At 47.7% G+C, this 26,497-nt stretch overlaps 1 protein-coding gene across 8 annotated transcripts in view; it reads right to left on the bottom strand.

Annotated features, from left to right (window-relative positions):
• The window catches only part of SPAST (spastin), a 675,354-nt gene that overhangs the window by 270,008 nt on the left and 378,849 nt on the right, over window positions 1–26,497 (bottom strand). For all 8 annotated transcript variants that reach the window (XM_085611993.1, XM_085611996.1, XM_085611991.1 and 5 more), the window contains one exon: window positions 2,822–2,913. In XM_085611993.1, the coding sequence (XP_085468119.1) occupies window positions 2,822–2,913 (92 nt within the window). The remainder of the gene's footprint in view (window positions 1–2,821; window positions 2,914–26,497) is intronic.

The following is a 26,497-nucleotide window of genomic DNA, read 5'->3' as shown; positions in this document are numbered from 1 at the left end:
CACTTTCCCTGCAGTTGCGGCAGAGGTCTATATGTAATCTCCATTATTGCTTGGTAAAGCCACTTTACTAGATGTCCCGCTGATTCTAACGTTACCACAGCCTGAAGGAACGCATGGATGATTGGTTCTGCCACATCTGGCCCCCACAGTTCAACTGGAGCTCCGCATATTTTATGATAGTTTAGGAACTGTCCTGGGGACAATTCGTCGTAGTCCAAAAAATCTTCCAGCGGTAGGAGTGCACCATCACGGTAGAAGTCGCCCACGGTCTGTATTCCTGCTTCCTCCCAGCCTATCAGTTGTCTTCGTGGAAGAGGGGGGCCGATTCCTACTTGAATGCCACATTTGTGACAGCTGTTTTTGCAACAAATGAAGTTGAAGGCTGTGGGTGTCAAGGGACCCACAAGAATGTCTGTAGAGGAAATGTTGCATGAAAAGTCCACTGAGTTGGTTACTACTCGAGGTTTCACAGAGTCTAGCATAATAAAAAGGTCATTAGTCTCAGTGGTGATTCCCTGTATAGTTGGGCCTAGGAGGGCAAGGTCTTTGATCACTGTACTCATCTGGTTAATCCTTAGAGTAATAGCTAGGATCCTTTTGTCCCGAACATGTTATCTGCAGGTGCACTTTCCTCTCTGCCTGGGACATGGTTTGAGATTTATTATACATTCAACTGTGCAGGACCATACGGGGTCTTAGAAGGTTGCTCAAGGTCACTGTCTTCAGATTCAGCTGTGTCCAAAATATGCACCAGTAGCTGGGCTGATACATTTAGTTGTGATTGGAAACTAGTGAGTAATGGTAACTATTAGCTCCAGTAAGGGTGGATGGTATTATGTTACTGAACTGCTACTTGCATGGCCCTCAATGAGAGAGACGATAAGAGCATCTGCTCCCTACCAGAGACGGAATACACCACTAGAAGCCGACGAAATGCAATGCGGACATGAAACTGGATGAGATGCTGACAGAACCACTAACAAAGTCACAAGAGCACAGTTGGTATTGAAGAAGCAAATGACTGTTCAGATGCAATTTTCCGCAATGAAATTTCAAGGGGGAGACCGCTGACCATGCCGTCATGCCAATAGGAGCAGCATTAACAATGGTTTAAGTGCGAAAGCTAACATTGTGTCTGCCAAGCTTGCCTTCTACACTACTGTGTGCATGGAATGTGCCTAAAGATATTTTTTGCAACAACATTGTGATGGATGGAAAGCTTGACTTAATCTCAGTCACTTGCAATTGTTTAGCTCAAATCCCTGTCCATTGTTTTTCATCCACAATGCCACCTCAGTTTGGACCCAGCCATATGCAAATCACTCTTGACTCTACTCCAATTGGCAAGGTCCTTCAGCCATACCTGGCTGATGAGTCCTAATAAGGGCAAAAATGGTCTGGGTTGTTTGTGTTCTGATTCAAGGAGGATCTGGCCTGGCAGTTCGGGCTGGATTCTTCACATTGGAGCATGGTAAAAACTGAGTTGCATATGGCTGGGTCCAAACTGAGATCGCATGGCGGAAAAAAAATTATAGTTCAGGGTACATCTCCAGGCAATTGCCAGTGGCTGACATTAATTCAAGCATTCCATCAATCACTTTGTTTTTTGACGTCCTAAAGATGTTTTTGCTATCTTTTCAGGGCATGAAAACTCAAACGAGGTGGTGTTTTCCTTAGTAGGTATTCATAGATGCTGCTTTTGATGCTCAAGCTCTGGAAATCCCAATTGAATTTTTTTTTCAGGTTCTTCATAGAAGTGCAATGTGTAAGTAATCATCCACTTACAACAGGGCATTTCCATCAATCGTGAGGTGTTCTTTTTTTCTCTTGGAGAAGCAAGCCGCATCTCCCTTCTCTGTAACAAAGGTTTTAAAAGGAACTATTTCGAAAATGTCACAATGCGTAGCTTTTATGTTTAGGATACAGGCAGTACAGGTGCACTTTGTATGGGCGTCAGCAAAAATTCAGAGTTGTTCATAAAATGAACAGCTCTTTAAAAATGTAAAAAGAAACACTTTTTTAAGGAGTGTCTGCAACAAGGAGACTGAACTATTTCCACTGGGTAACATAAATACACAAAATAAAACTACAGGCTGAATGCAAGGTGTAGCTGAAGTTAATCGGATCCAAAAATCTTGGGAAACCAACAGATACAATCCTGGGAAGAAACCAACTTATGCAGAGAAGAGTAACAGTTCTTTTTGGGATGCCCTCACATACAATATGTGGTAGAAGTCAGATTTGGTGGCCTCCAGGTGAGGGGAATGCTCAAGCAAAGTTTGGACACTTTCAAATTAGGCAAAAGAGCTACTATGCAAATACTGTTTCAGCTACTGGCATGTTAATACTGTTTATTGCTGTATAACAATACTAGAGACTCCCAGCTTGACAATGGAGAATGAATCAAGCATGTGAGTCTAGGAAAGATTTAATGCCGGAGAAGAAGCATTTCTCCATTATGAGCAGATTGAAGAAGTTAAATACTTACTGTTATGCAAAATTTCAGAAACTACTCAAGTAATAGACAAAGGGCATTCTACAAACTAGAGTTTTGAAGGTGTTTAGATTGTACACCGAAGGGCTACCTTTTGGTGGAGCATATGGGGCAGACATTGTGAGGCAGCAGACTGAATTCTACAGTTTGAAACACTTGGGAAATGTAGCTTAGCAAGCAACCATTTAGAACTTGGTGTCGTACGCACACTCTTGACCTGTGTTCTTTGTTCAAAACAAAACAAACTGGATAAATGACATCAGAAAATGCACTTAATCAAAAATGTACAAATTAAAAGGAATTTAAGAATACTAGATTACTACTTACACCATCAAATTCTATTAAAAATTCAGTTTTCAAACGCCTGCTTGCATCATGCTCGCCTTCCCTTCTTTCACACAGAAGGCTATCCACCTCATCTGAAATAAAGAAAGCGCAATAGAAAGAACACATTAGTCAACAGTGGCCTTGAGGACCCTGATCTTGGAGACAGTTTCTGCATTATGCAGCATTTCAGCTTGTCCAAAGACTTCCGATTGACACACTGCTTTTATCACTCACATTGCCCCTTTCACCACAGTAACCACGCTCTTCTAACGCAGTCATCTTGGACCCATTCTTGCCACCCTGGCCATTCATTTCTTCTAGGATCCCATCCCTGGTGCCCACATTGGTTTTAAATCTCTGTGTCACTATTTGCAATTCTGTAATCGTGACTATCAACAAAGCCACTTCAAGTATAAGGCCTTGGTCCACATAGTGTTTGAGGAAGCACACAGTCTCGGTTTTTGCCTTTAGTCGTCGAAGACTTATGGCAACATTATATAAAGGTTGTTTTTAATAGTCTCTCTGCAGGCTGAACTGGCCAAGGTTCGCTATTTTTTGTATACATAAAACAACAAAAAAATTGTCAATTCAACTTTAAAAATTCATTGCTGTCAATGCTAGTGACCAGAAACTTCTTTCAAAATCCTTTTTTAAAGGGAAAAAAATCGAAGGAGAAAGGGTAATGTAGATAGAAGCTTCAAAACACAAAGCTGAAAAGTGGTGTTGCCCCTTTAAGGGAACCAACAGTTGCATGCTCTCTAGTGTCAGGCACCTTGGCTCACTTTGGTAGGACCTGTGGGTAATGACATTGATGGTGAAAACTGTTTTGTGCTTTGTACTGGGGAGAGGTCAGGTTTAAACTAAGAATTCAATGCAAATTTCCACGAAGGAGAAGCATATCAGCAGCTCATGAAAATAGCCACAGTGGCAAGCTGGACAGGATCATGGCATCACTGGTGAAGTTCTATACTTGCTCAGTATGGTTTGGGGCATGGTTAGGATGGCAGGCGCCTGCTGCTATTAGGGTCCTGGAGAGGCAAGAGTCATGGTATTTGGCCGGACCATGGAATTGTTTTCTGAGGAAGCCATGTTTGACTGGGGGTGGGGGTGGCTTACAGTATTTTGTGATTCTATTGAAGACAATATGCATTCTGAAAGACAGAAGAGGTACTCAGCACTGCTTGCACTAGACTGAATGTTGAGTGTGAATCAGTTTTTCCTTTTTTTTTTTTAGTATTTCAAGTCTGGTGTGACTTTTTGGCAGGGATTTTGACAAAACCCATGATTTTTCTCTTTCCTACCCTTGTTTCTTCTGAGATCCTTTGGCCCTGTACTGTGGCACTTCAAGTACCAAACTCTTTATGATGGTTAACACATCTGGGGATCATTGGCAGCATAAGTCGCTTAGCTAGCTGGTGTATTTGGTCTCGGACACTCTTAATGGTTGCAAGATGTATCTAAATGAAAGACAACTGCACGCTGATAAAGCTAGTTTAAGCAGGTATGGCGTATTCCTTTTGGCATTTTGCTGAATGAATCAAATGCAAAATAATTTGCTCTAAAAGGTATGTGATGATTAGGTACAAGGGCTCTCAGCTTTTTTAACGAAGTTCATTTACTTGATTGATAATCGTGTCTGTCACGGGGCCAGGGTTCCAAGGGAGGGACCGACATCAACCAGGGACTGGTGGGAATTACCTGATGTCACAGCACCTCTTATTTCCCCACAACAGGAAGATTGGTTTTGCCCGTCGCAAGTCACCTACGGGGCTTTGACTGAAATGGGACAAGGTCCCTTTAACTGGCGCCGTGCTGGAGTAGACTCCGCCCCCAGAGACGTTACGCTCACCGGATCAACAAGAGAGGAGGAGACCCGGAAGAGGGTGTGCACGGACACCGGAGGTCGAGAGGAGGAAAAGTCGGAGAACACCGATCCACAAGGAGAACAGCAGCTATCGAGAAGGACGCCCAGAAGACGGGTGGCCGCGGAAAACGTGAAGATCAAGGGAGAGCCAGGAGGCCATCAGGACCAAACTTCGCCCAGCCACGCGCCCTGAGGAGCCTGGCTAATGCAGGTACGAGAGCGGTTCGCGGGCTGGGTAGGCGGGAGAGGCTGGACGGATAAAAGCGCCAGCCCCTACCGGTCCTTGTTGTGGCTAATTCCCCACCCCTGCACTATCACACCTTAGAATAGAAGTGCGGCACTCAGGGTTATTCCTTCACTCCCTTCCCCTCCCTTGCACGACTGTCTACTAGCACTCATACCTACATTTCTGTTTCTTTGTTTGAGTGCCGGAGACTATCTTGATGTCAGTCCTATAACGAGGCTCAAGAACATCGGGAGGAAGACATCCGGAGGTCTAACAGAGGAGTGCCTGAGGACCCCGAACTACAGCAGAGCCTTATTATGTAGTGACATTACTGTACTATACTGGCTTCACAAAGAAGACGAGTGATATATAAAAAAATAAACCCCTCACCAAGTCAGTCTGTTGTCCTGCCCATTTCTTCGGACCCGCTACAGTGTCTCTATATTTAATGTGGTCATATGCCATGCAGCCAAACTCGGTGATGGAAGTTTGGGTGTACTTAATTTGGCCGAGGAATATGGCACTAAAGTCTGGTCTGCGGGGAACCTTCTTGTGTGGTGTTTCCTAAAAGTGTAATTCTGTGAGACGTAGTCTTTCAGGAGAAATCCAGATCATCTTGACTCTAGATTACACCATCTTCATGAGACTTGTTGGGATCGGAGAAATAGCCAGAAAAGCTCACAGACAATTCTAGAACCAGTTCATCAAAAGAACATTCTTCTTCAATCCCTGTTGGTAGAATCTAGAGAGGATGTTTGGGCATTTGCAGTTTTCAGTGGTGGCAAATGCATCTATTACGCACATAGCTTAATATGTTATGTCGCAGTTAGGCATTTAGCATCCACTCTTTTTGGTCAAGCCCGAGTCCGCGCGCATGAGCTGCTCTGCGAGACTTGCTGAAGTGGATTATGGAAGAGAAGCCCTGCCTCTCTCTGCCCATATTTTTCATTGGCTTGAGTCTTTGTCTTTCGTAAATGCTGGCTTCTGATTCAGTAATTGGCTTGTTGGTCCCTCCTTAGTACAGCCTTGTCTTCATTTGTAACCTCCCAAGGCTACTGGCCCCTTTACCTCGGTTGTTACATGGTACGTCTTTATCAGTCTGCAAGCACTACTTTCTTTAATGATTTTTTACTACTGCAGGCATGACATACTTTCCTGCAAAATTCAGCACGTAATACACGCATTCATTGTAAAAGCACCCCGTCACTTGTATATAGCGCAAACTAGACCCTGAGGTGTTGGAGTGATTTGCCTAGTATCACATGATGTTGAGCCGACGCCAAGACTCGAACCTGGTTCCCAAGCTCCACAGTAAGCAGCTCTGGCCGTTAGCCACATCCTCCTATCCTTCTCTCCTGCCTCCATGGTACCTTGCGATACTGACACCCACCTTGTTTCTCGCTCCCTCCGCTGTCTCTTATCATGCCCCTATCTTTACACTCCTGTTGGCATTGTTCCTTCACTTGCCACACCTGGCGCCGCCCTCCTACACAACCCCCTCCCGCTGCGTTTCCAGCTCTATTTTTCTGTCCCACCCAATTCCTCCCTGTGTACCCCTCTGAGAAGTTTCATCTCCTTCCTCGCCCCGTCTCCTTAGTGCCTGGTCATCAAACCCCCCTGCCCTCCCATTCTCCGTGCCCATTGTCTCCCACTCCTCCCTGCCGCCCGGCCGCTCTCCCCTCCCGCGGCTGGCTTCCTCTTACAGCAGCATCCTGTGAGACTGGCTGCAGCATTAGGAAGTCCTGTTCGACCAGAGGAAGCCGCAGTCTGCGCCCAGCACATGCCCCTGGCCTGTCCTGCGAGCAGTGGCCGGGAGCTGCTGGGGGCAGCATGGCTGCATAGGGGAGCCCGGGCAGCAGGTCCGCAGAGAAGGGGAAGCCAGGTGACGGCGGTGCAGGAGATAGGGGCCCTCCTTCCACCCCCCAAGGTACAGTGAGCAGTGACACTGGAACACCCTTTTCATGTCAGGGCTGGGCTCGTCCATGCTGACCTCAGCGAGGTAGCTGTACTTTGCTGCAGTGAGATGGAGAGGGCCAGGTTTGCCGTATACTCTGCTTAGCTTCCCCCGGGATGGATAGAGGGGAAGGGTTCTCCTCTTTTTATAGTTGGAAGTATCACCATACCATAACAGGTCTCTTCTTTCCCCGATCAGTGGGTAAAGTGTGGTTTCTTTTTCATACCCCTGATATTTTCCTTGTTCTCCTTTCTTCAAGAAATCAAAATATGATTTCCATTGTGTGGAGCACATCTTTGTCTGGTCGAGGTGTGAAGAACTCTTGTCTAGGCTTGGGGTTTAGCTATCTTCTGTCTGGTCCAGGTGCACTGAACTCTTGTGTGGAGCGCTGTTCTGTATGGTTCTTGCATACAGCTATTTTCTCTGACCCAGGTGTGGAGTACTTACTCTCCTGTTTGGTCCAAGTTGAAGCTCTGTTTTGTACGGCCCAGGTGCAGAGCGCTCTTCTGTCTGACAGAGGTGTGGATCGTTCTGCTGTCTAGACCATGTGTGGAGCTCTCTTCATTATGGACCTAGCACAGAGTGCTCTTTTGTCTGGCACAGGTGTGGACAGCTCCTTTTCTGACCCAGTTGTGGACTGTTGAGCACTTTTTTGTCTGGCCCGGGTGTGGAGCGCTCTTCTGTCTGGTTCAGGTTAGAAGCACTCTAACTTAATACGGTGTGGTGAACTCTTTTGGTTGGACCTGGGGTGCACAGCTCTTTAGTCTGGTTCAGGTTTGGCGCACACTTCTGTCTGACCCAGGTGTGGAGTGCCCTTCTGTGTTGATCAGGTGCCGAGCACTCTTCTGTATAGGCCAGGTGTTGAGAGCTCTTCTGTATGGGCCAGGTGTCGAGCACTCTTTTGTATGGGCCAGGTTTCGAGCACTCTTCTGTATGGGCCACGTGATGAGCACTCTTCTGTATGGGCCACGTGACGAGCACTCTTCTGTATGGGCCACGTGACGAGCACTCTTCTGTATGGGCCACGTGTTGAGCACTCTTCTGTATGGGCCACGTGACGAGCACTCTTCTGTATGGGGCAGGTGTCGAGCACTCTTCTGTATGGGCCAGGTGTCGAGCACTCTTCTGTATGGGCCAGGTGTCGAGCACTCTTTTGTATGGGCCAGGTTTCGAGCACTCTTCTGTATGGGCCAAGTGTCGAGCACTCTTCTGTATGGGCCAAGTGTCGAGCACTCTTCTGTATGGGCCAAGTGTCGAGCACTCTTCTATATGGGCCACGTGTCGAGCACTCTTCTATATAGGCCACATGTCGAGCACTCTTCTGTATGGGCCACATGTCAAGCACGCTTCTCTTTGGGTCAGGTGTCGAACAATCATCTGTCTGCATGTTTTGCGGATGGTACTGGCACATGGGGAGCCGTTACACACAAGTGTCCCTGGCGGTTGGGTCATGTTTCCTTCACTACAGCTGTCTGTGGATTTCCCTTGCAGTGCTCTTATGAACATTGACAGCTGAACTAGTTTAAAATCCCACAGTCGGGAGGAGCCTAGCGCTTGACCAAGATGGCCGCGTGAGCTTAGAGCTCCCGAGACCCTCGCGCCCTCCGTCGACTATCCTGTCTCTAATCCTGATGGTATGCATGGCACCGTGTTGCTGAGTTGTCAGGGAGGCGATTGATGCTACCCGCGGTCGAATCGCCCATCGGGAACCGGACTTACGACTGGCGGACGATTGCGGCCTAACTCCCGGGGATGCCAGGGGCTAGAGTTGGCAGGATGCCCGACTCCTAGTTGATCAACAACGGCCTGGCGAGGTGTGAACTGTCGGACGGAGGCCCTCGCTCTTTCACTTTCGATTTCGTTCCCTTTGTCTGCCCGGACACTGTAGAGCTCTGGGTGGCTTTATTACCCCAAGGACGCTCGGCGGGCTACTCTGGCAGCACAAGGCAGACCTGCTCACTCCTTATCCCTCTCTCTGAGAGGGAACAGTCTTAACTGCACTGGACTGCCAGGAGTCCATTATGTCGGGCAAAGCAGAAGGGGGATCGGCTGAAGACTAAGTCCACCAGGCGGGGAACGTATTCCCAAGTCAACAGTATGGACCGCTACGCCCTCCTGAAAGCATCGCCAAGTGGATCGAGCCAGGCGCCGGATGCCCAGAAGGAGGACTCGCCTGGGACACCGGAGCTCTCCCTACAGGATGTCATGGGCGCGCTCGAAGGGATGCAGACCTCGATGGGGAGACAGTTCGAGGCCCTGGCGCACAAGGTGGATGCAATCCTGGTAGATGTCAATCTGATCCGCTCGGACCTGGGCAAGACGAACGAGCGCGTTAAGAACCTGGACCAAAAGACCACGGGCCTCACTGATGATGTTGCGGATCTGCAGACCGAGGTTCGGAAGCTGAGGGCCGAGAGTGACCTCGCCGCCCGCCGGCTGGAGGATTTCGAGAGCCGGGCCAGGCGCAACAATGTGCACGTCATCGGGGTCCCGGAGTCCTCGGATGAGGCTTCGGCGGACCTGCTTGTAGAGGATTTGGTCCTCAATCATCTGAAGCCTAAGGGCCTTGGAAAGTTTTTTGCGGTGGAAAGGGCCCATAGGGTGCCGGGCGGGCGGCCTAAGGCGGGTGCCCCGCCGCGGCCGATTGTCGCCCGGCTCTTTCATTTTCGAGATCGGGACGCTATCCTGCAAGCTTCGAGGGTGACGGGCCCAGTCCCCTTCCAGAATGCGTCGGTGAATTTTTATCCGGACTTCACCCAGCAGGTGCAGAGACAGAGACAGAGCTTCCTGGGGGTGAAGCGGAGACTTCGGGAACTGGATCTGAAGTATGCCATGCTTTTCCCTGCCAGACTACGGGTGGTGCATGAAGATCGGACATTCTTTTTTGACTCTCCTGTTATGGCCGACGAATGGCTGGACGCTTTGCCCCGGCGACGGACGGGGGACGACACAGCCGAGCATGGAGACAGTGGCCGGGATGGACAGGGCTGATATCTCAGAGCCGGCCTGACTTGACTTGACCATACTTGAAGATTTGAACAGAGTGCAGTAACTGTGGAGGGTTGCGGGAGGACGAGGGGTGCTCTTTTCCTCCCTTAGGGTACTTTTTGTAGATTTTTTGTTTTTATAGGGCGACAGGCACACTGCAAGTTGGGGGGGCTTTGTAAGCTGCAGCAGGGGTGCAGGGTGGGGGGAGTTTTGGGGATTTTGAGTTTGTTGTTGGGGGGTTTATTTCTGCAAGGCATGATGATTATCCTTAGGGCTGTTCCATGGTGGCTCCTCGGGTGTGGGGTGGGCCTCTTTCCGTTTGAGGATGGGGGGTAGGGGCTTAAGTGTTATAAGCTGGAATGTTAATGGTTTGGGGGAATCGCATCAAGAGGGGGAGTGTTTTGCAATTCTTGAAACGCTCAATGCCAGATTTTGTCCTGCTGCAGGAGACGCATCTCATAGGTAATACGTGCTATGCCCTGAATAGTAAGGGGTATAAATTCATTGCACACTCGGGATTCTCTTCTGGGTCTAGGGGTGTGGGCATCCTCGTTAGAGCATCGTTGACTTTTGAGGTGGACTCCACCATTGTTGACGATAGGGGGAGGTTTGTGGCGGTGGCGGGGCGGTGGGAAGGAAGGACTTTGGTTTTGGTTTCGGTTTATGTCCCGCCGGCCCTGCAAGCCTCCACATTTGCTGAACTGGGCAGGGCTTTGCTGACTCTCCCGGGGGGAATGCTGGTAGTGGGAGGGGATTTCAACGCTGTGGGCTCCGGACTGTTGGATAGATACCCGCCCAGGGACACAGGGGGGGCTCAGAAATGGCTTCCAGACTTCCTGGATACGTTTGGTCTGATAGACTGCTGGAGGCTCCGGCACCCCACACAGAGTCAATACACGTTTCACTCCGGGGCGCATGGTAGCCTCTCCAGGATTGATTACCTGCTCACTCTGGCCGCACATGCCTCGTTGATATCCGAGGCGAGGCACATGGCACGCGGTATCTCTGACCACTCGCCAGTGTGGATCCGGCTGGATCTAGGTCGGGAGGGAGGATGGCCCCCATCAACCCATGGTATTTCCGAGACCCCAAGATGCGCAGCGCCCTGGTAAAGAAGGTAGATAATTATTTTAAGGACAATCTGGGAACCGTGGACTCGGCGGTGTCGCAGTGGGAAGCTTTTAAGACCGTGCTTCGGGGGGAAGCCCTCTCCCTGGTGGTGGCTGCCAAGAATCGGAGGGATGGCGAGGTGCGGCAAGTGGAGGAGGAGATCGCGGTCCTTGAGGGGGCTATGGAGGAGGAGGTTACAGAGTCCTCACTGCATGAGCTTTGCTTGAAGCAGGCGGAGTATAGGGACCTGGTGACGAACGCCGCTAAGACCCTCAGTAGGGAACAACAGGGCCGCCTGTATGACGTTGGTGATAAGGCAGGGAAACTGCTGGCGTGGTTGGACAGGAAAGAACGGGTCAATAGAGTGGTGCCAGAGTTGACGGGAGAGAGGGGAGAGGCGATTGTGGAACCTGAGGGGATTGTGAAGTGTTTCGCGGAGTATTTTCGTAGGGTTTATTCCTCTGTGTCGGACAGGCCGCCCGAGGACTCGTCTGATCTCCTCCGTGATATCGAGTTGCCCCGCCTCTCCGACATAGATAGGGACGATTTGGATGGTGACATAACGGTTGACGAGGTGGCGGGGGCGATTCGCGCGTTAAACTCGGGTAAGGCCTCTGGACCGAATGGACTGCCGATCGACCTGTACAAACTGTTCCCGGATAGGGTCGCCCCTCACCTGCGCGCCATGTTTTTGGAGGCGCGGGGGGATGGGATCCTTCCGTTGGATCAGCGGCTGGCGTCGATCGTGGTCATATATAAAGAGGGTAAACCCCGAGATAGGTGCGCCTCCTATCGGCCCATTTCACTCCTGAACGCTGAGCCGAAAATTCTGGCCAAACTCCTGGCTACCCGTTTGATTAGGGTACTTGGCGATTTGGTCCACCCGGATCAATCTGGCTTCATCCCGCACCGAAACACAGCATTAAACCTTAGGCGTCTTCATGGCGTCATCGCCAGGGCGGGCACGCTGCGTGAACCGGCTATTGTGGCATCTCTTGATGCCACGATGGCCTTTGACACGGTGGAGTGGGCATATTTATGGGCCGTGCTGGCCAAGTTTGGTTTCGGTCGCGGTTTTGTGAGTTGGGTTCGGTTGCTGTACGAGGGGCCACTAGCGAATGTTGTGGTGAATGGTCGGGCATCTACTCCGTTTCAGCTTGGTAGGGGTACTCGGCAGGGTTGCCCCCTGTCGCCTCTGTTGTTCGCCCTCGCCCTTGAACCGTTGGCTGCGTGGATACGTTGGCACCCGGATATACGGGGCCTTCGGTGGTCGCCTGATCACGAGGACCGTATTTCGCTTTATGCCGATGATATCCTGCTGTATCTTGCCTCACCTAAGAAGTCACTTATAGTGGTCTGTGACGTACTCGCATCGTTCGGTAGGAACTCGGGGCTTGTGATTAATTGGGGCAAATCGTACTTGTACGTTCTTAGTGGCGAGGTCCCACCTATCACCAGAACATGTTCGATACAGGTTGCCCAGCAGGGTTTCGTGTATTTGGGGATTTTTATTTCCATGGATCCTGCTGTGCGCTATGAGAGGAATCTGCTCCCCCCCTTGGCGCGCTTGAGGCGAGATGTTGAAGGTTGGCGGAGGCTGCCGCTCTCCCTAGTTGGTACAAAAGGGGGTGGTGATGGACGGAGCATCAGAACCAATCAAACACTCACACCCAGTCAACAGATCTGGGTTTGATCCATCACCGTTCTTTAGCCCACTCTGCCACCCCAGTTCAGACATGGCCATATGCAAATCAGTCTTACCCTGTGCCTCATGGGAACAGTCCAGCCCGAACTGCCAAGACATGTCTTCCCTGGACCGGAAACAAGCTTCCTAGGACCGGTTTCTGGCATTTCAGCCGTCTTCAGCCAGGCTTGCTTGAATCCAGTGGCAAAGTGAGCAAGGGACTCACGTCTGAGCATACCCTGCCAACTTATGGCGAACAAAGCGGTACAAAAGGGGGTGGTGATGGACGGAGCATCAGAACCAATCAAACACTCACACCCAGTCAACAGATCTGGGTTTGATCCATCACCGTTCTTTAGCCCACTCTGCCACCCCAGTTCAGACATGGCCATATGCAAATCAGTCTGACCCTGTGCCTCATGGGAACAGTCCAGCCCGAACTGCCAAGACATGTCTTCCCTGGACCGGAAACAAGCTTCCTAGGACCGGTTTCTGGCATTTCAGCCGTCTTCAGCCAGGCTTGCTTGAATCCAGTGGCAAAGTGAGCAAGGGACTCACGTCTGAGCATACCCTGCCAACTTATGGCGAACAAAGCGGTACAAAAGGGGGTGGTGATGGACGGAGCATCAGAACCAATCAAACACTCACACCCAGTCAACAGATCTGGGTTTGATCCATCACCGTTCTTTAGCCCACTCTGCCACCCCAGTTCAGACATGGCCATATGCAAATCAGTCTGACCCTGTGCCTCATGGGAACAGTCCAGCCCGAACTGCCAAGACATGTCTTCCCTGGACCGGAAACAAGCTTCCTAGGACCGGTTTCTGGCATTTCAGCCGTCTTCAGCCAGGCTTGCTTGAATCCAGTGGCAAAGTGAGCAAGGGACTCACGTCTGAGCATACCCTGCCAACTTATGGCGAACAAAGCGGTACAAAAGGGGGTGGTGATGGACGGAGCATCAGAACCAATCAAACACTCACACCCAGTCAACAGATCTGGGTTTGATCCATCACCGTTCTTTAGCCCACTCTGCCACCCCAGTTCAGACATGGCCATATGCAAATCAGTCTGACCCTGTGCCTCATGGGAACAGTCCAGCCCGAACTGCCAAGACATGTCTTCCCTGGACCGGAAACAAGCTTCCTAGGACCGGTTTCTGGCATTTCAGCCGTCTTCAGCCAGGCTTGCTTGAATCCAGTGGCAAAGTGAGCAAGGGACTCACGTCTGAGCATACCCTGCCAACTTATGGCGAACAAAGCGGTACAAAAGGGGGTGGTGATGGACGGAGCATCAGAACCAATCAAACACTCACACCCAGTCAACAGATCTGGGTTTGATCCATCACCGTTCTTTAGCCCACTCTGCCACCCCAGTTCAGACATGGCCATATGCAAATCAGTCTGACCCTGTGCCTCATGGGAACAGTCCAGCCCGAACTGCCAAGACATGTCTTCCCTGGACCGGAAACAAGCTTGCTCATTGCACCATCAGGATTCAGGCAAGCCGGGCCGACGAAGGCTGTGATGCCAGAAACCGGTCCCCGGAAGCTTGTTTCCTTCCCAGTATAAGAATTGGCTTGGTAGTTTGGTTTGCCCTGTTCCCATCATGCACTGGGACAGGTACAGACTAATTTGCATGTAGCCAGGTTCTGAGCTGGGATGGTGCAGTGAGCTAAAAAACGGTGATGGATTAAAACCATGATCTCTTGACTTGGTAAGAGTATTCTGTATCATTCAGAAACTCTGTCCATCACCACCCCCTTTTTCCCAAATCGATTTTATCCACACTCAGTGTGGGAGGGTATGCTCAGACGTGAGTCCCTTGCTCATTGCACCACCAGGATTCAGGCAAGCCGGGCCGACGAAGGCTGTGATGCCAGAAACCGGTCCCCGGAAGCTTGTTTCCTTCCCAGTATAAGAATTGGCTTGGTAGTTTGGTTTGCCCTGTTCCCATCATGCACTGGGACAGGTACAGACTAATTTGCATGTAGCCAGGTTCTGAGCTGGGATGGTGCAGTGAGCTAAAAAACGGTGATGGATTAAAACCATGATCTCTTGACTTGGTAAGAGTATTCTGTATCATTCAGAAACTCTGTCCATCACCACCCCCTTTTTCCCAAATCGATTTTATCCACACTCAGTGTGGGAGGGTATGCTCAGACGTGAGTCCCTTGCTCATTGCACCATCAGGATTCAGGCAAGCCGGGCCGACGAAGGCTGTGATGCCAGAAACCGGTCCCCGGAAGCTTGTTTCCTTCCCAGTATAAGAATTGGCTTGGTAGTTTGGTTTGCCCTGTTCCATCATGCACTGGGACAGGTACAGACTAATTTGCATGTAGCCAGGTTCTGAGCTGGGATGGTGCAGTGAGCTAAAAAACGGTGATGGATTAAAACCATGATCTCTTGACTTGGTAAGAGTATTCTGTATCATTCAGAAACTCTGTCCATCACCACCCCCTTTTTCCCAAATCGCTCTCCCTAGTTGGGCGTGCGGCCCTGTTCAAAATGATGTCTCTTCCCCGCTTCCTCTACGCCCTCCAGAACACCTTGGACTGGGTACCGGCCAAATACTTTCGGGAGGTCGAAGGCCTCCAACGGACGTTACTGTGGGATGGGCGGCCGCGAATAGCTATTTCAAAGTTGACGCTCCCATGGTACGATGGGGGCATTGCGCTCCCAGACATCCGACGGTACTATTGGGCCACGCAGCTGAGCGCGATCAACCATGGGTTTTATGGCCCTGCCCTCAGCCCTGGGTATGCCATGGATAGATGGCTGCTGCGTGGCGGCAACTACTACAGGGCGTTGTATTCGCGGTCCTTAGACTCGTCCCTCACGGGGCCCACAGGTGTGGCGGTGCGTGTATGGAAGATGGCGACTGATTCGTTGGGCTGGAAGGATAGGCTCACCCTCGCTACCCCATTGTTTGAATCGGAAAGATTGGGAAGACTCTGGCATACGAAGGGCTTTGATAAGTGGGACCTGATAGGTATATCCAAGGTGGGAGATGTGCTGCATAAGGGGAGGGTGAAGTCCTTCGAGGAGTTGCAGACTGAGTATGAGCTAGGGCCCTCAGAGTATTTCAGGTATATCCAGCTGCGTCACGCCCTCCGATCAGTCCTCGTGGAGGGTGAGAAGGTGCCGGAGTCCTCTCCCCTTGAGGACCGAGTCCTTGATGGTCATATGCCCGAGAGCACGATCTCGCTCATATATAAGAAGTTGATTAACGTCCGGGCAGACATGCTTTTGGGGCTGAGAGAACAGTGGACTAGGGATGGCCTTGAGTTGGATAATGAGGACTGGCAGTCAGCGGTTTCTTCTCCTAAGGAGGTTGCGATCCCGTCGCGTCTGAGACTGGTGCAGCTTAAAATACTGCACCGGGTGTATGTGACGGGGCCAAGGCTGGTCCACATGGGATTCTCGGAGGACGGCCTGTGCAGAAGGGGATGTGGTATGGTGGGTACTTTTCTGCACATCATTTGGGAATGTGGTGTCATTGTGGAGTTCTGGAGGAGAGTCCATGCAGTTATGGGGGAGGTGACGGGCACTGCGGTACAGCCGGAGGCGCGGTGTTGCCTCCTGAACGTCTGGGGGCCCACTGACCTCGATGAGGCGCAGACTCAATGGGTGACTCTGGGTAACATGGTAGCTAAAAGGGATATCGCGCGATTGTGGGGCTCCTCGGGACCCCCTACACTGACCGCGTGGAAGGAGAACATGGACTGGAGCATGTTCAGGGAGAAGACGGTCTACTGTTCTAGAGGTCGCCCCCGGAAGTGGCACGCCATCTGGGGGCGGTGGAACCAATACAGGGGGGGAATATGTCTTGCCCCGGATCTGGAACCTCCCGAGGAACAGCTTTCCCCCTGACCTACGTTCCAGCACAGTTTGGTTTTAGGAACCGTTTTGGGCCTCTGCTGTCCCCCTTCTTCCTCCGTACACAGTCTTGTAACTAGTAGATGAGTGGGGTCCGGCCTCCCCTGGGGGCTTTCGCCATGGGCTTTCAATGTCCTTGCCTTGCTGGGGTTTGTTGTGAGTTTTTTCTGTGTTTATTTAAAATTGGACCTTTGCATTACTCTTTGAACTGTATTGGGGACACATCACTGTATCTAACTTCAATGCTGCCGAACCTTCGGGCTGTCGGCTGAATAGCTGTGTCCTGAATATTGAAATAAAGGTTTTCAAAAAAAAAAAAAAAAAAAAAAAAAAGAATGCATTGTATTTAAATTTGAATTTTATGTAATAATGTTGTTCATTTGTATGCACCTGTATAAAAAAAAAAATTTTATACTAAAAAAAAAGGAAGGAAAAAAAAGTAAAGAATTTTTGATATATATAAAAGAAGCCTAATAAACAATGATAAAATCAAAAAAAAAAACAAAAAACAAAAAAAAAATCCCACAGTCTTCTTTGCCAGGACACACCTCCACCATCCTCAGAGCAACCATGCTCTTTTCCCCAGACGTCTGCCTAACTGGAAGCCTCCTTAGTTTTAAGAGATGGTTGATTAATTTTTAATATTGCTGGTGCTGTGCAGAGGTACTGTTCCTGACCACAAAATCATACAACGCATTAAAATAAGCGACTCCCCCACCCTCTCTCCCGTTGTCGTGCCTTCGTAAAACCCTCCAGTTGTCCGTGCCTTCTTCCCTCTGCCCTTCCTCCCTCCCGTTGTCGGTGATGCCTACCTTACCCTCCGTCCTCCCTCCCCGTTGTCCGTGGTGCCTACCTTACCGCCACCCTCCCTTCTTCCCCATGGTGCCTCCAATGGTGGCTATGCCACTGTTTTTTAAAATGTTTATTTATATGCTAAATAAGGGCAGCCGCGGGCTCATTGCGCGGCTCACCCAACTCGTTTTTTATGTACATGCTAAATAATGGCGGCCACGAGCAATGAGATGCGCGGCTCACCCAACTCGAAACAAGAATTTGCAATGCAATAGGTCTTGCATTTATACAAGTTTAAGCTATTGGCATTGTAAATGACACTGAGCAAAACCAAAGGGGATGATGGACGGAGTGTTGAACATTGTAAGCACTCACCCCCAGTCAACTGATCTGGGTTTAATCCATCATCATTCTTTAGCTCACTCCACCCCAGTTCAGACATGGCCATAGGCAAATCAGTCTGACCCTGTGCCTCATGGGAACAGTCCAGCCCGAACTGCCAAGCCATGTCTTGCCTGGACCGGAAACAAACACTGCCTTTTATTTATGTTTTGGTTTTTAAAACATAAATAAAAGGCATTGTCATTTACAAGGCCAATCGCTTAAACTTGCGTAATGCGAGACCTATTGCATTGCTTGTTTTAAATGACATCCACATCTGCGTGTCTCTGTACCTGGAAGGAGGATTGTAGTGATCTTGCCTCTTGTCGTTTGTTCAGGTAGTGCATTGTTGTCTGCCTGGATGAGTACTTAATTAGACTCGATAGTAGGAAAGGAGGACTTCAGCGCTAAATACACTGTTCTGAGCTCCTGAAGGCTAATGTGGTAGGAACTTTTCATCTGTCACCAAATACCTTCGGGTCTGGATAGAATCCCTGATGCGTGCCCAGCCACTCTGAGGCAACTGTGACCGATATGGAAGTTTGGATCAGAAGAAACACCTTGCAAGAGGTTCCTTGGATGATATCACCATAGGAATGATTGAAGAGCTGCTACTGTAATAATCAACAGGACACCCACACACAGTATATAGGTATTTAGGGAAAAAGTATGTGTCCGGTATCCCCAATAAAATCTCCCCCCCCCTTTCCAGACTATTTTTTATTTTGCATGAATTAGTGGACGAGTGGATTGATGTTTAACTGCAGGTACTGTAGAATGTCCATGGGTGTCTGTAAATCTTTCGGTCTCAAAAAAGCTTTCATGGGCCAAGTATACCCCCAGAGATAGATGAAGAGTATTGTGCTTCTCAGAAGTAACACTACCCTGCAACTGTTATAAGTGTGTGGAGACTTCTTCAGGCTGAAGGAAGAACTTTGTTTTGAGAATGCCCTTTCCTTAGCAGGAGCCACAGGATTCAGAGGATGTGTATATGGGATGTGTAGCATCCTGAAAACGAATAGCACACACCCAGGCCACTTTTTTTTAAAACTTTTATTTTATTGTTGTTTAACAAAAAAACAGAAACATTACAGACACAGGTTTCTAGTCAGATATCACAGATGCCTAGATCATCATTACTTGGGCATTCAGTCGATAAGAAATTGTGTGGTTAACCACCCAAACACTCCACTCTCCCATCTGGACTCCACTCTTCCAGTGTGGCAGCAGTACTAACGTAACCAACCAGAAGGGTATCCAGAACTTTACAGCCATAATATGCTGAAAAATACCCCTACCACTCTAAATCATTTGGAAACAAGTGTTGCCAGACACCTCCTTCACCAGCACACGTCACCTTACAATGCGCTTCTCACTATTTTTCCCGTAGATGAGCCTCCCACAACTGTCTTGTCTTCATGAGGGTCTTCATCTGATCCTTTTTCAGGGCCCTATATATGAAAGTTATCAACCCAAAACACAAATCCATCTCCAATAGCAGGTCCATTGCATCCCTAGTAGCAGGAGCCCAAGGGAACTCACTATATTTTTCTGGCTTTTCTAGCTAATTAGGCATATTGAAAGAATTCACCCGACCTTACAACAAATAATTCTTGTGGGTCCGTGTAGATTAATCGGTCACCCGGGTATAGATCTTCAGGTGTGTGACAGTCGCCCCCTCCGCTCCATTGTGCTATTGTCAAATCTTTGCCAATATTTCTAAAGGGTTGTATCCAATTCTGCAGCGAAGTAGCAAAGTTCCAGGTCAGAAAGACCCAGTCTTCAGAGTTCCCTATACAGTTTCAGGATATCTAGCTTAACGCTGCTTTGCTTGCCAGCCCATACTAACAAAATCACCAGACTATCAAGCTCTTTAAAAACAGTGGGTGGGAGCCCACATATGGAGTTTTATAGTACAATAGGCGACGAGGACGGAACATCATCTTTGCCATTGCCATCGAACCTATTATTAAGTGTGTTCACTTATTCCCCAAGTCCTTCCAGCACAAGCCCCATGTTATATTGGTATGGGTTTTCCATCATATGTCCTATAGTGTTATATTTCATATTGGTGCCCTACTATAGGTCCAGGGAACATCCTACACTTTCCCTACATCAGCACCCGTTATTTCATATGAACGAGCCTTATAAGGACATAACTCCAAATAAGGACAGAATGCCTTGTATGGACATAACGCTTTATATAAGGACTGTAGCCTTTTATGGACTAAACCTTTCTCCTACTTCCATGCACAGGGTGGGTTTTCCCCAATCAATATTGCTAAGACGTCATCCTTAGCGCCTATGAATAATTGATGAGTACACTCTCCAGGAGGTACACTTCACCTCTCCCATCAACGCACAAGGTTTAATCCCAAACGCCATCCTCATACTGAACAATGGGTAACACACATACATAGACTGTATAAATACAGCACCTCTTGCTATTAGAAGGCAGGAGGAACCCGAGACTTCGAGGCGGACACACTGACCAGAGACGCTGTACCTCCCGCATTCCATCGCTCCAGCTGACAGGGGTCCGACGATCCCTTGTGGGGTGTCCAGCTCAAGTCCTGGACGAAGTCCCACACTCTAACGATTCAGGTAATGGGGTTCGATTAAAAGCCTAGCGGGATTCTTGGCTCTTAGGCTTAGGCTCTATAGCACCTACTCACATACTAGGCACACTTAGGTACATCTAGTCAGGCATCTTAGGAGTACGCACTTTATTTTATAAATGCATTCTATATTCATGTATCTGTTCATGACTATTACACAATGGAAGAACAATACTATTTCTTTTTATTCACTATACTGCTGGTTCTATTTCTCTGCTACTGTATTACAGTTATAGCAGAACATATATTTTACATGAGAAGAACGGTACAATAAACTCTTATTGTGAAAACGCCCAACTGTTTCTTCTGTGTATCTCTGAGAGAGAAAAAACAAGCCTGCACGAGTGACTGGGTGAAAACAAATATACTGTTTCCATCAGTCTGAGGTTATTGTATTCTGAGGTTGCCAAAACTAATCTCTCCGATAGCAGAAGAGTCTAGAGGCACTGCGAGCCAGCTAATGCAAACCATGGGCCAACATATGCGGTGGGGGTGTACGGAGTTAGTCTGCCACCAGACCCACAGTATATGTTATCCGTAAACGTCGTAGGTCCTGCATGACAGGGTACTTTTGGGACTACACTACATGGCGCCCAACGTGGTCTAATAAAGGCGCACTTACTCAACAGTAGAATCTGAGTAGCTCAGTCGTACTTGGTCTTATTCTCAGAGACCCTACTTACAAAACCCAGAGACGCCTGGAGTAATTGGGGAAAAAACTCCGCCACAGCTGAGTAGGCGAGATACCCTATGTATTGGCTGTTGGTTATTCAAGCTTGAAAGGAAAATTTCCCAAAAATTGTGCATAACACCTTTGCATAAAACTCTCATAATTTCCTTGGACAATAATTCTGTGTCTTAAACAAGATGGCGGACGAGAAGAGAAACTTAAACCCACTAGAGCAACCACTTCCAGACTCAGAGGAAGAGACGAATGCAATAGAAATTGCACCCAAAGTAAGGCAAACTGACAGTTAAACTACTCAAACATGGGTAATCACCCTGAGGAGGTGTAGTAATATTCGTGATAGAGGCACACGAAGATTTCAAAACAGGTATTCTACTCATGGGTTATACTCCCAGCAGCAAATGCTGTAACAAAAACTTTTCATGATTACTTACATGATGACATTCCAGCGGTCTACACTTCGTTTGAGGAGACTGAGATTCCGCTTACTTTCCAGGAACATATTTTCTGGTTTAATGGCGCCCTACCCCACATAAGAACAAGAGCAAGGCTTGGTCCTTTAGGGATTCCAGGAGCAACATGGCCGATATTAGCAACCTATGCACCACATCCAGACATTAACACAATGCCACAGGATGAACTACTTGTTCAACACAAAGTGTTGATAAAACTCTACAGAAACATGACAAACTTTGTCTTGAGGACACTCGCGGTCCAATCCACAGTAATTAAAACTACAGCAGCTCCTCCACAGAGCTCAGGGACTAAAATTACCCCACAAACATTACATGCAGTAATGGGCAAAGTGCCCACAAAACGTGAACAAATTCCTTTCTGGTTAGCTGAATAAATAACCCAGTTAGAAGCAGTATTTCCAAATACAACACCATTTGAAAAACACAAAATGCTAACAATCTGTTTGTCCATGGGGTAACACCACGGATAGAGGACTGCACCTCTTGGGGTACAGTCTTTGCTGCCATATATACCAGGACACAAGATATTCCTTCACTAGCAGTAGTGCCAGATGTATTAAGACAAATACAAAACAACTATGGAGCAGACCCTGCCCTAAACTTAGGGATGAAGTTATTAAATAACTACAACCAGGTATCATCCATTATAGTAGCTAACATTAAAGGGGAAGCAGCATCATTGTCAATCCGCCAACGCCTAAGGGAGTTCACTCCATTAGAACAGGAGAATTAACTACCCAAAATAATAGAAACTGCATATGCAGAATTAGGCAGAGATAGCTTGGGGGGAAACGCTTTAAAACCTCAACTACAGGGCAGTCCTGAAAAGAACACTTTTAAACAAACACCAAATTCTTCAAAGAAGAAGTGGGATAATAAAAAAGAAAATTTTAAAAGACAAGAGATCTCAATCCAGAGGTAGGTCTCCCCAAAGGGAGCCGTCTGAAAAGGGGTACAACCTTAGGAATAGGGATAATATTAAGAAACCTGACATGTATCAGGATACTGATACACGTTCCTTTCAGGGTTTGAAGAAAGGCTCCGAAAGAGAAGGACGGTCAGAACACAGAGAAGAGCGCACACAGTCCAGAGACAAGCAGCGCGCTCAAAACTTTACTTATTAAAAAGAAGAGAAACAAAATCCAAAACCTCAATTTAAGAAAAAGTTGCAGGTCTGAAAATCAGACATGCCCAGAATTCTGAGGACATAACTTCTGGGCTCCGATGATGCTAGACAGTGCGGCAGAAGTAACAATAACTTGCCTGAACCTGAAGGAATTTCTGGTGACATCGGAGTTGAATGATTACATCACGGTGGAAACACCGGACACCAGGGTGAGCGTCCCACATAAGTTATATCAAGTAACACTCCGGATGGAGGGGGACAAGCCCAGGAAAGTAAAGAGTCTTTCTTGGAAGAAACTGACGTCTGGTTATGACATCCTGTTAGCAGAACAAGATTGGTCGCCTGCATTCGTTATGGTGAGCCCCTGGGGAGAAAGTGTAATTTTTCCTGCATTTTCCAACTATGTTCCCGTTCACTTAAAACATGTTTATGCACAGGAGTGGGCAGTAGTCCAAGCTCCAGCACTGTACAAAAATCACGCAGGGTGGGATTAGAACTCAACCTACCATGTGATCCCGTTAAATGTTTCACCTACTGCTCAGAGGCAATACCCAATAAAGTAAGAAGCTAAAAAACAGGTCAGGGAGATCCTAGATCAACTTGAGTACCAGGGGGTCATTGAAAAAATGTACCTCACTAATGAACAAACCTTTGTTTCCCGTTTCTAAACCTGACAACACATATCGTCTAGTTTTAGATTACAGACATTTAAACTCATGAACAAAGACATTTGCTGTCCAAAATGCACACAGTGCCGCATTAATGAATAACATTGTGTGAAAAAAATACAAAACCACACTTGATATCTCAAATGGTTTTTTCTGCCAAAATATAGCGCCTGAAAGCAGGTATCTGACCACCTTCAGTGCGTTGGAGTTCCAGCGACAATTCTGTCGTTTAGCACAAGGGTATAAAAATAGTGCAGGTGTATTTTCAGCAAGAGTAACAGAGTTACTTCAAAATTTCAATGAAAAGGCGTTGTCCTATGTGGATGATATTTATCTGACTGACGGCGACTTACTGAGGCACTTGACCAGGGTGAGCACCATCATTATGGGATTTGCCGCAGAGGGCTATTAGTTCAACTTTAAGAAATCATAAATAGCCCACCTCAATGTCCTATTTTTGGGATATGAGCTGTCAAGTGAAGGCAAAAGTCTGGCAGCTAACTTCTTAGAGAAGTGTGCGCTGCTCCAACCTCCAAAATTATTTAAAATTCTACAATCAATACTGGAATTCCTAATTTTTAGCAGGACATACATTTTAGATTATGCACAAAGGGGAAAACCTTTCTATGAATTAATAAAATCTGACTTTTCAGCCAGGGACTGGACACAAGAACACACTAATATTCTTTGTTTACTTCAGGAAGACATGATGGCTTCCAAACACTTCCAAACACTTATAAATGTACGCCACTTAGTGATCAGAATCATAGCGGGTCAATGCGAGTACACATATTTAACCTTTAATGAAGGGGAGACTGTACCAATTGCATACAAATCACACCTGTACACAAATGCAGATATGCGTTTCACTTCAACAGAAAAAATACTGACAGCCGTTCAGACTGCCGTGGCTAGAGAAAGAGCACTGGCTCAAAGGAAACGCATTATTGTCGTAACTCCAGTACTAGCTTTAGAAGTTGTCACAAAGGCCAGCATCCCAAATGCGAAAGCTTTACATCCGAGATGGATACAATGGGCAAATTCTCTTACTGCAACAGATGTTATGATTTGATCCGAGTTTAAAATTCAAGCATTCCTGCAATATGAACAAGAATATCCTATACCAAATGAAATCTTGCCTCTTGATCAATATGAATATATTATCTATACTGACGGATCTGCGCAACCTGCCATAGGGAGTAAGCAGCAATATTTCTCAGCGTGTGCAATCGTTAAAGGTCGCATGCATGATGGCAAATTCCATCCCAGCTGCAGAAAGACGCAATCTCTAGGATACTGCACGGCTCAGTTGGCGGAATTAAAAGCACTAATACTTGCACTAAAAAATACGGATCACGAATTACCCATACTTATCGTGTGTGATTTTTTTTTTTTACTGTGTACAGTCGTACAATGAGTGCTTACAACATTGGGAACAGAACGGGTTTAACGATGCAAAAGGTGGCACAACAAAGCATAAACTGCTATGGGAACAGGTAGCGGAATTGAAAACCGAACTACCAAGAACTCCATACACTGAGTTCATGATGAAGGGAATTCATTGGCTGGTGAAGCCGCAAAGGCGGCTGTTCGCTCAGCTTTCGTGTTTGCGCTGACTCATTCACAAACGAGAATAGACGGAGAAATAATGGTAGCTGTCATTGCATCACGCAAAGGCAGCACAGCAGTACCTAAAAAATTTCCACTCAAATACTCCTACAAGTTAGATGCACAAAACATTCCATATGTTCAAATTCCTGGAGTGGGGGACAGAGTATTACCAAATATGGATCGTATGCAAGGGTTAATACTAGCTGCACACGAGGGTTTAGGCTCTGCGCACACAGGTGTTATGGCGACTATTGCTTTACTGAAACAGTGCTATTGGTGGCCAGAATTATCTAAGCAAACTAAAGACTATGTCTTGAAATGCGACATCTGCCAGCAGATGAAAAGCTCCACCATTTCACGCCCAGCACAGACGCCATTACTAAAGTCAGACAAACCTCTCGCATGTGTGTACTTGGACCACTGCGACCCATTACAAACGGACGGGGCCTACAAGTAGATCATGGTTGCAGTAGATTACTGCTCGAGATTCCTATGGGTTTGGCCTCAGCGTTCTGCTGATGCTCGAACTGTTATAAAAGATTTGCGAGTCTTTATCGGTACATACACAGTTAGCACGTTACACTCTGACCGCAGCCCTCCGTTTAGCTTTCAGGCTTACAAAGAGGCCATGGAAGGAATGGGCGTTGCATTGTGCTTCTCATCTCCGTATCATCCTGAGGGAAATTCTGTTGCGGAGAGAAAAAAACGAGACTTAAAGCAATCTTTAACTGCAAGGGTATTAGGCAAGGGCGGTAGTTGGGTCACACACCTGTATGGGGTTCAGAGGGCATTAAATAACCAGCCAAGAAGCTCACTAGGGGGAGCCACTCCATATGAGGTACTCTTTGGGACACGAATGTGGGTACCTGATCTTAATTGTGAAGGCGCAGTAGCGGATGAAAAAACCAGACATCCATGATCGTTTGGCTGTTTTACAGGATCTGAAAGATTCCAGGACAAAACAAAGCAATGTCCATCTAAAACAGACTGCCACTGAAGAAGTCAAGGTAGTCACGGCAAGATCTGTCTGGATCAAAAAGTCAGGGATCTGGTCAGAGAGAAAATTGCGGACAAAAAGGAATTTGGACCTTCCTACAGAAAACCTGTACCAGTCCTTGCAGTGCACGGAACAAGAACCGTGCTGCTCCCGTGTCTTGCCGGAAAAAAGGAGAAAAGATTTGTCTCAATTGACTTAATCAAACCACACTATGTGGTCAATACTGAACAGTAGGCCTAGTGGACTCAGATGTAGCAGACGTCCTCCTCTAGCTACAATCCAAGAAGTTCAAACAGAAAGACTCATCACGTTTGAGCACTCCTGTAAGGAATGAAGGACTAAGCAACATTGCTGTGGAACTTATTCCACTTGAAGCAAATATTCAACAGCAAAATAATTCACAAGTTGCAATTCGACCAAATACAGACATCTACATGAATTTGCCTCAGAGAGGAAAATAACATTTCAACTAATCCCGATGCAATTCCTACAACTGATCGAACAGCTTCTGGCTATTTCATGAACTTTGATACGTTTTCACTGGATCCAAGCGAGCCGGAAACAACACCAGCCAAAACACCATTCAAGCAAGAATTAAAGAACTTTCTTCAAAAGACA

This window comes from Triturus cristatus, chromosome 6, assembly GCF_964204655.1.
Source record: "Triturus cristatus chromosome 6, aTriCri1.1, whole genome shotgun sequence".
Taxonomy (NCBI): Eukaryota; Metazoa; Chordata; class Amphibia; order Caudata; family Salamandridae; genus Triturus; species Triturus cristatus.
The sequence above is the reverse complement of the archived record's forward strand: the minus strand, read 5'-3'. Positions and strand labels throughout refer to the sequence as shown.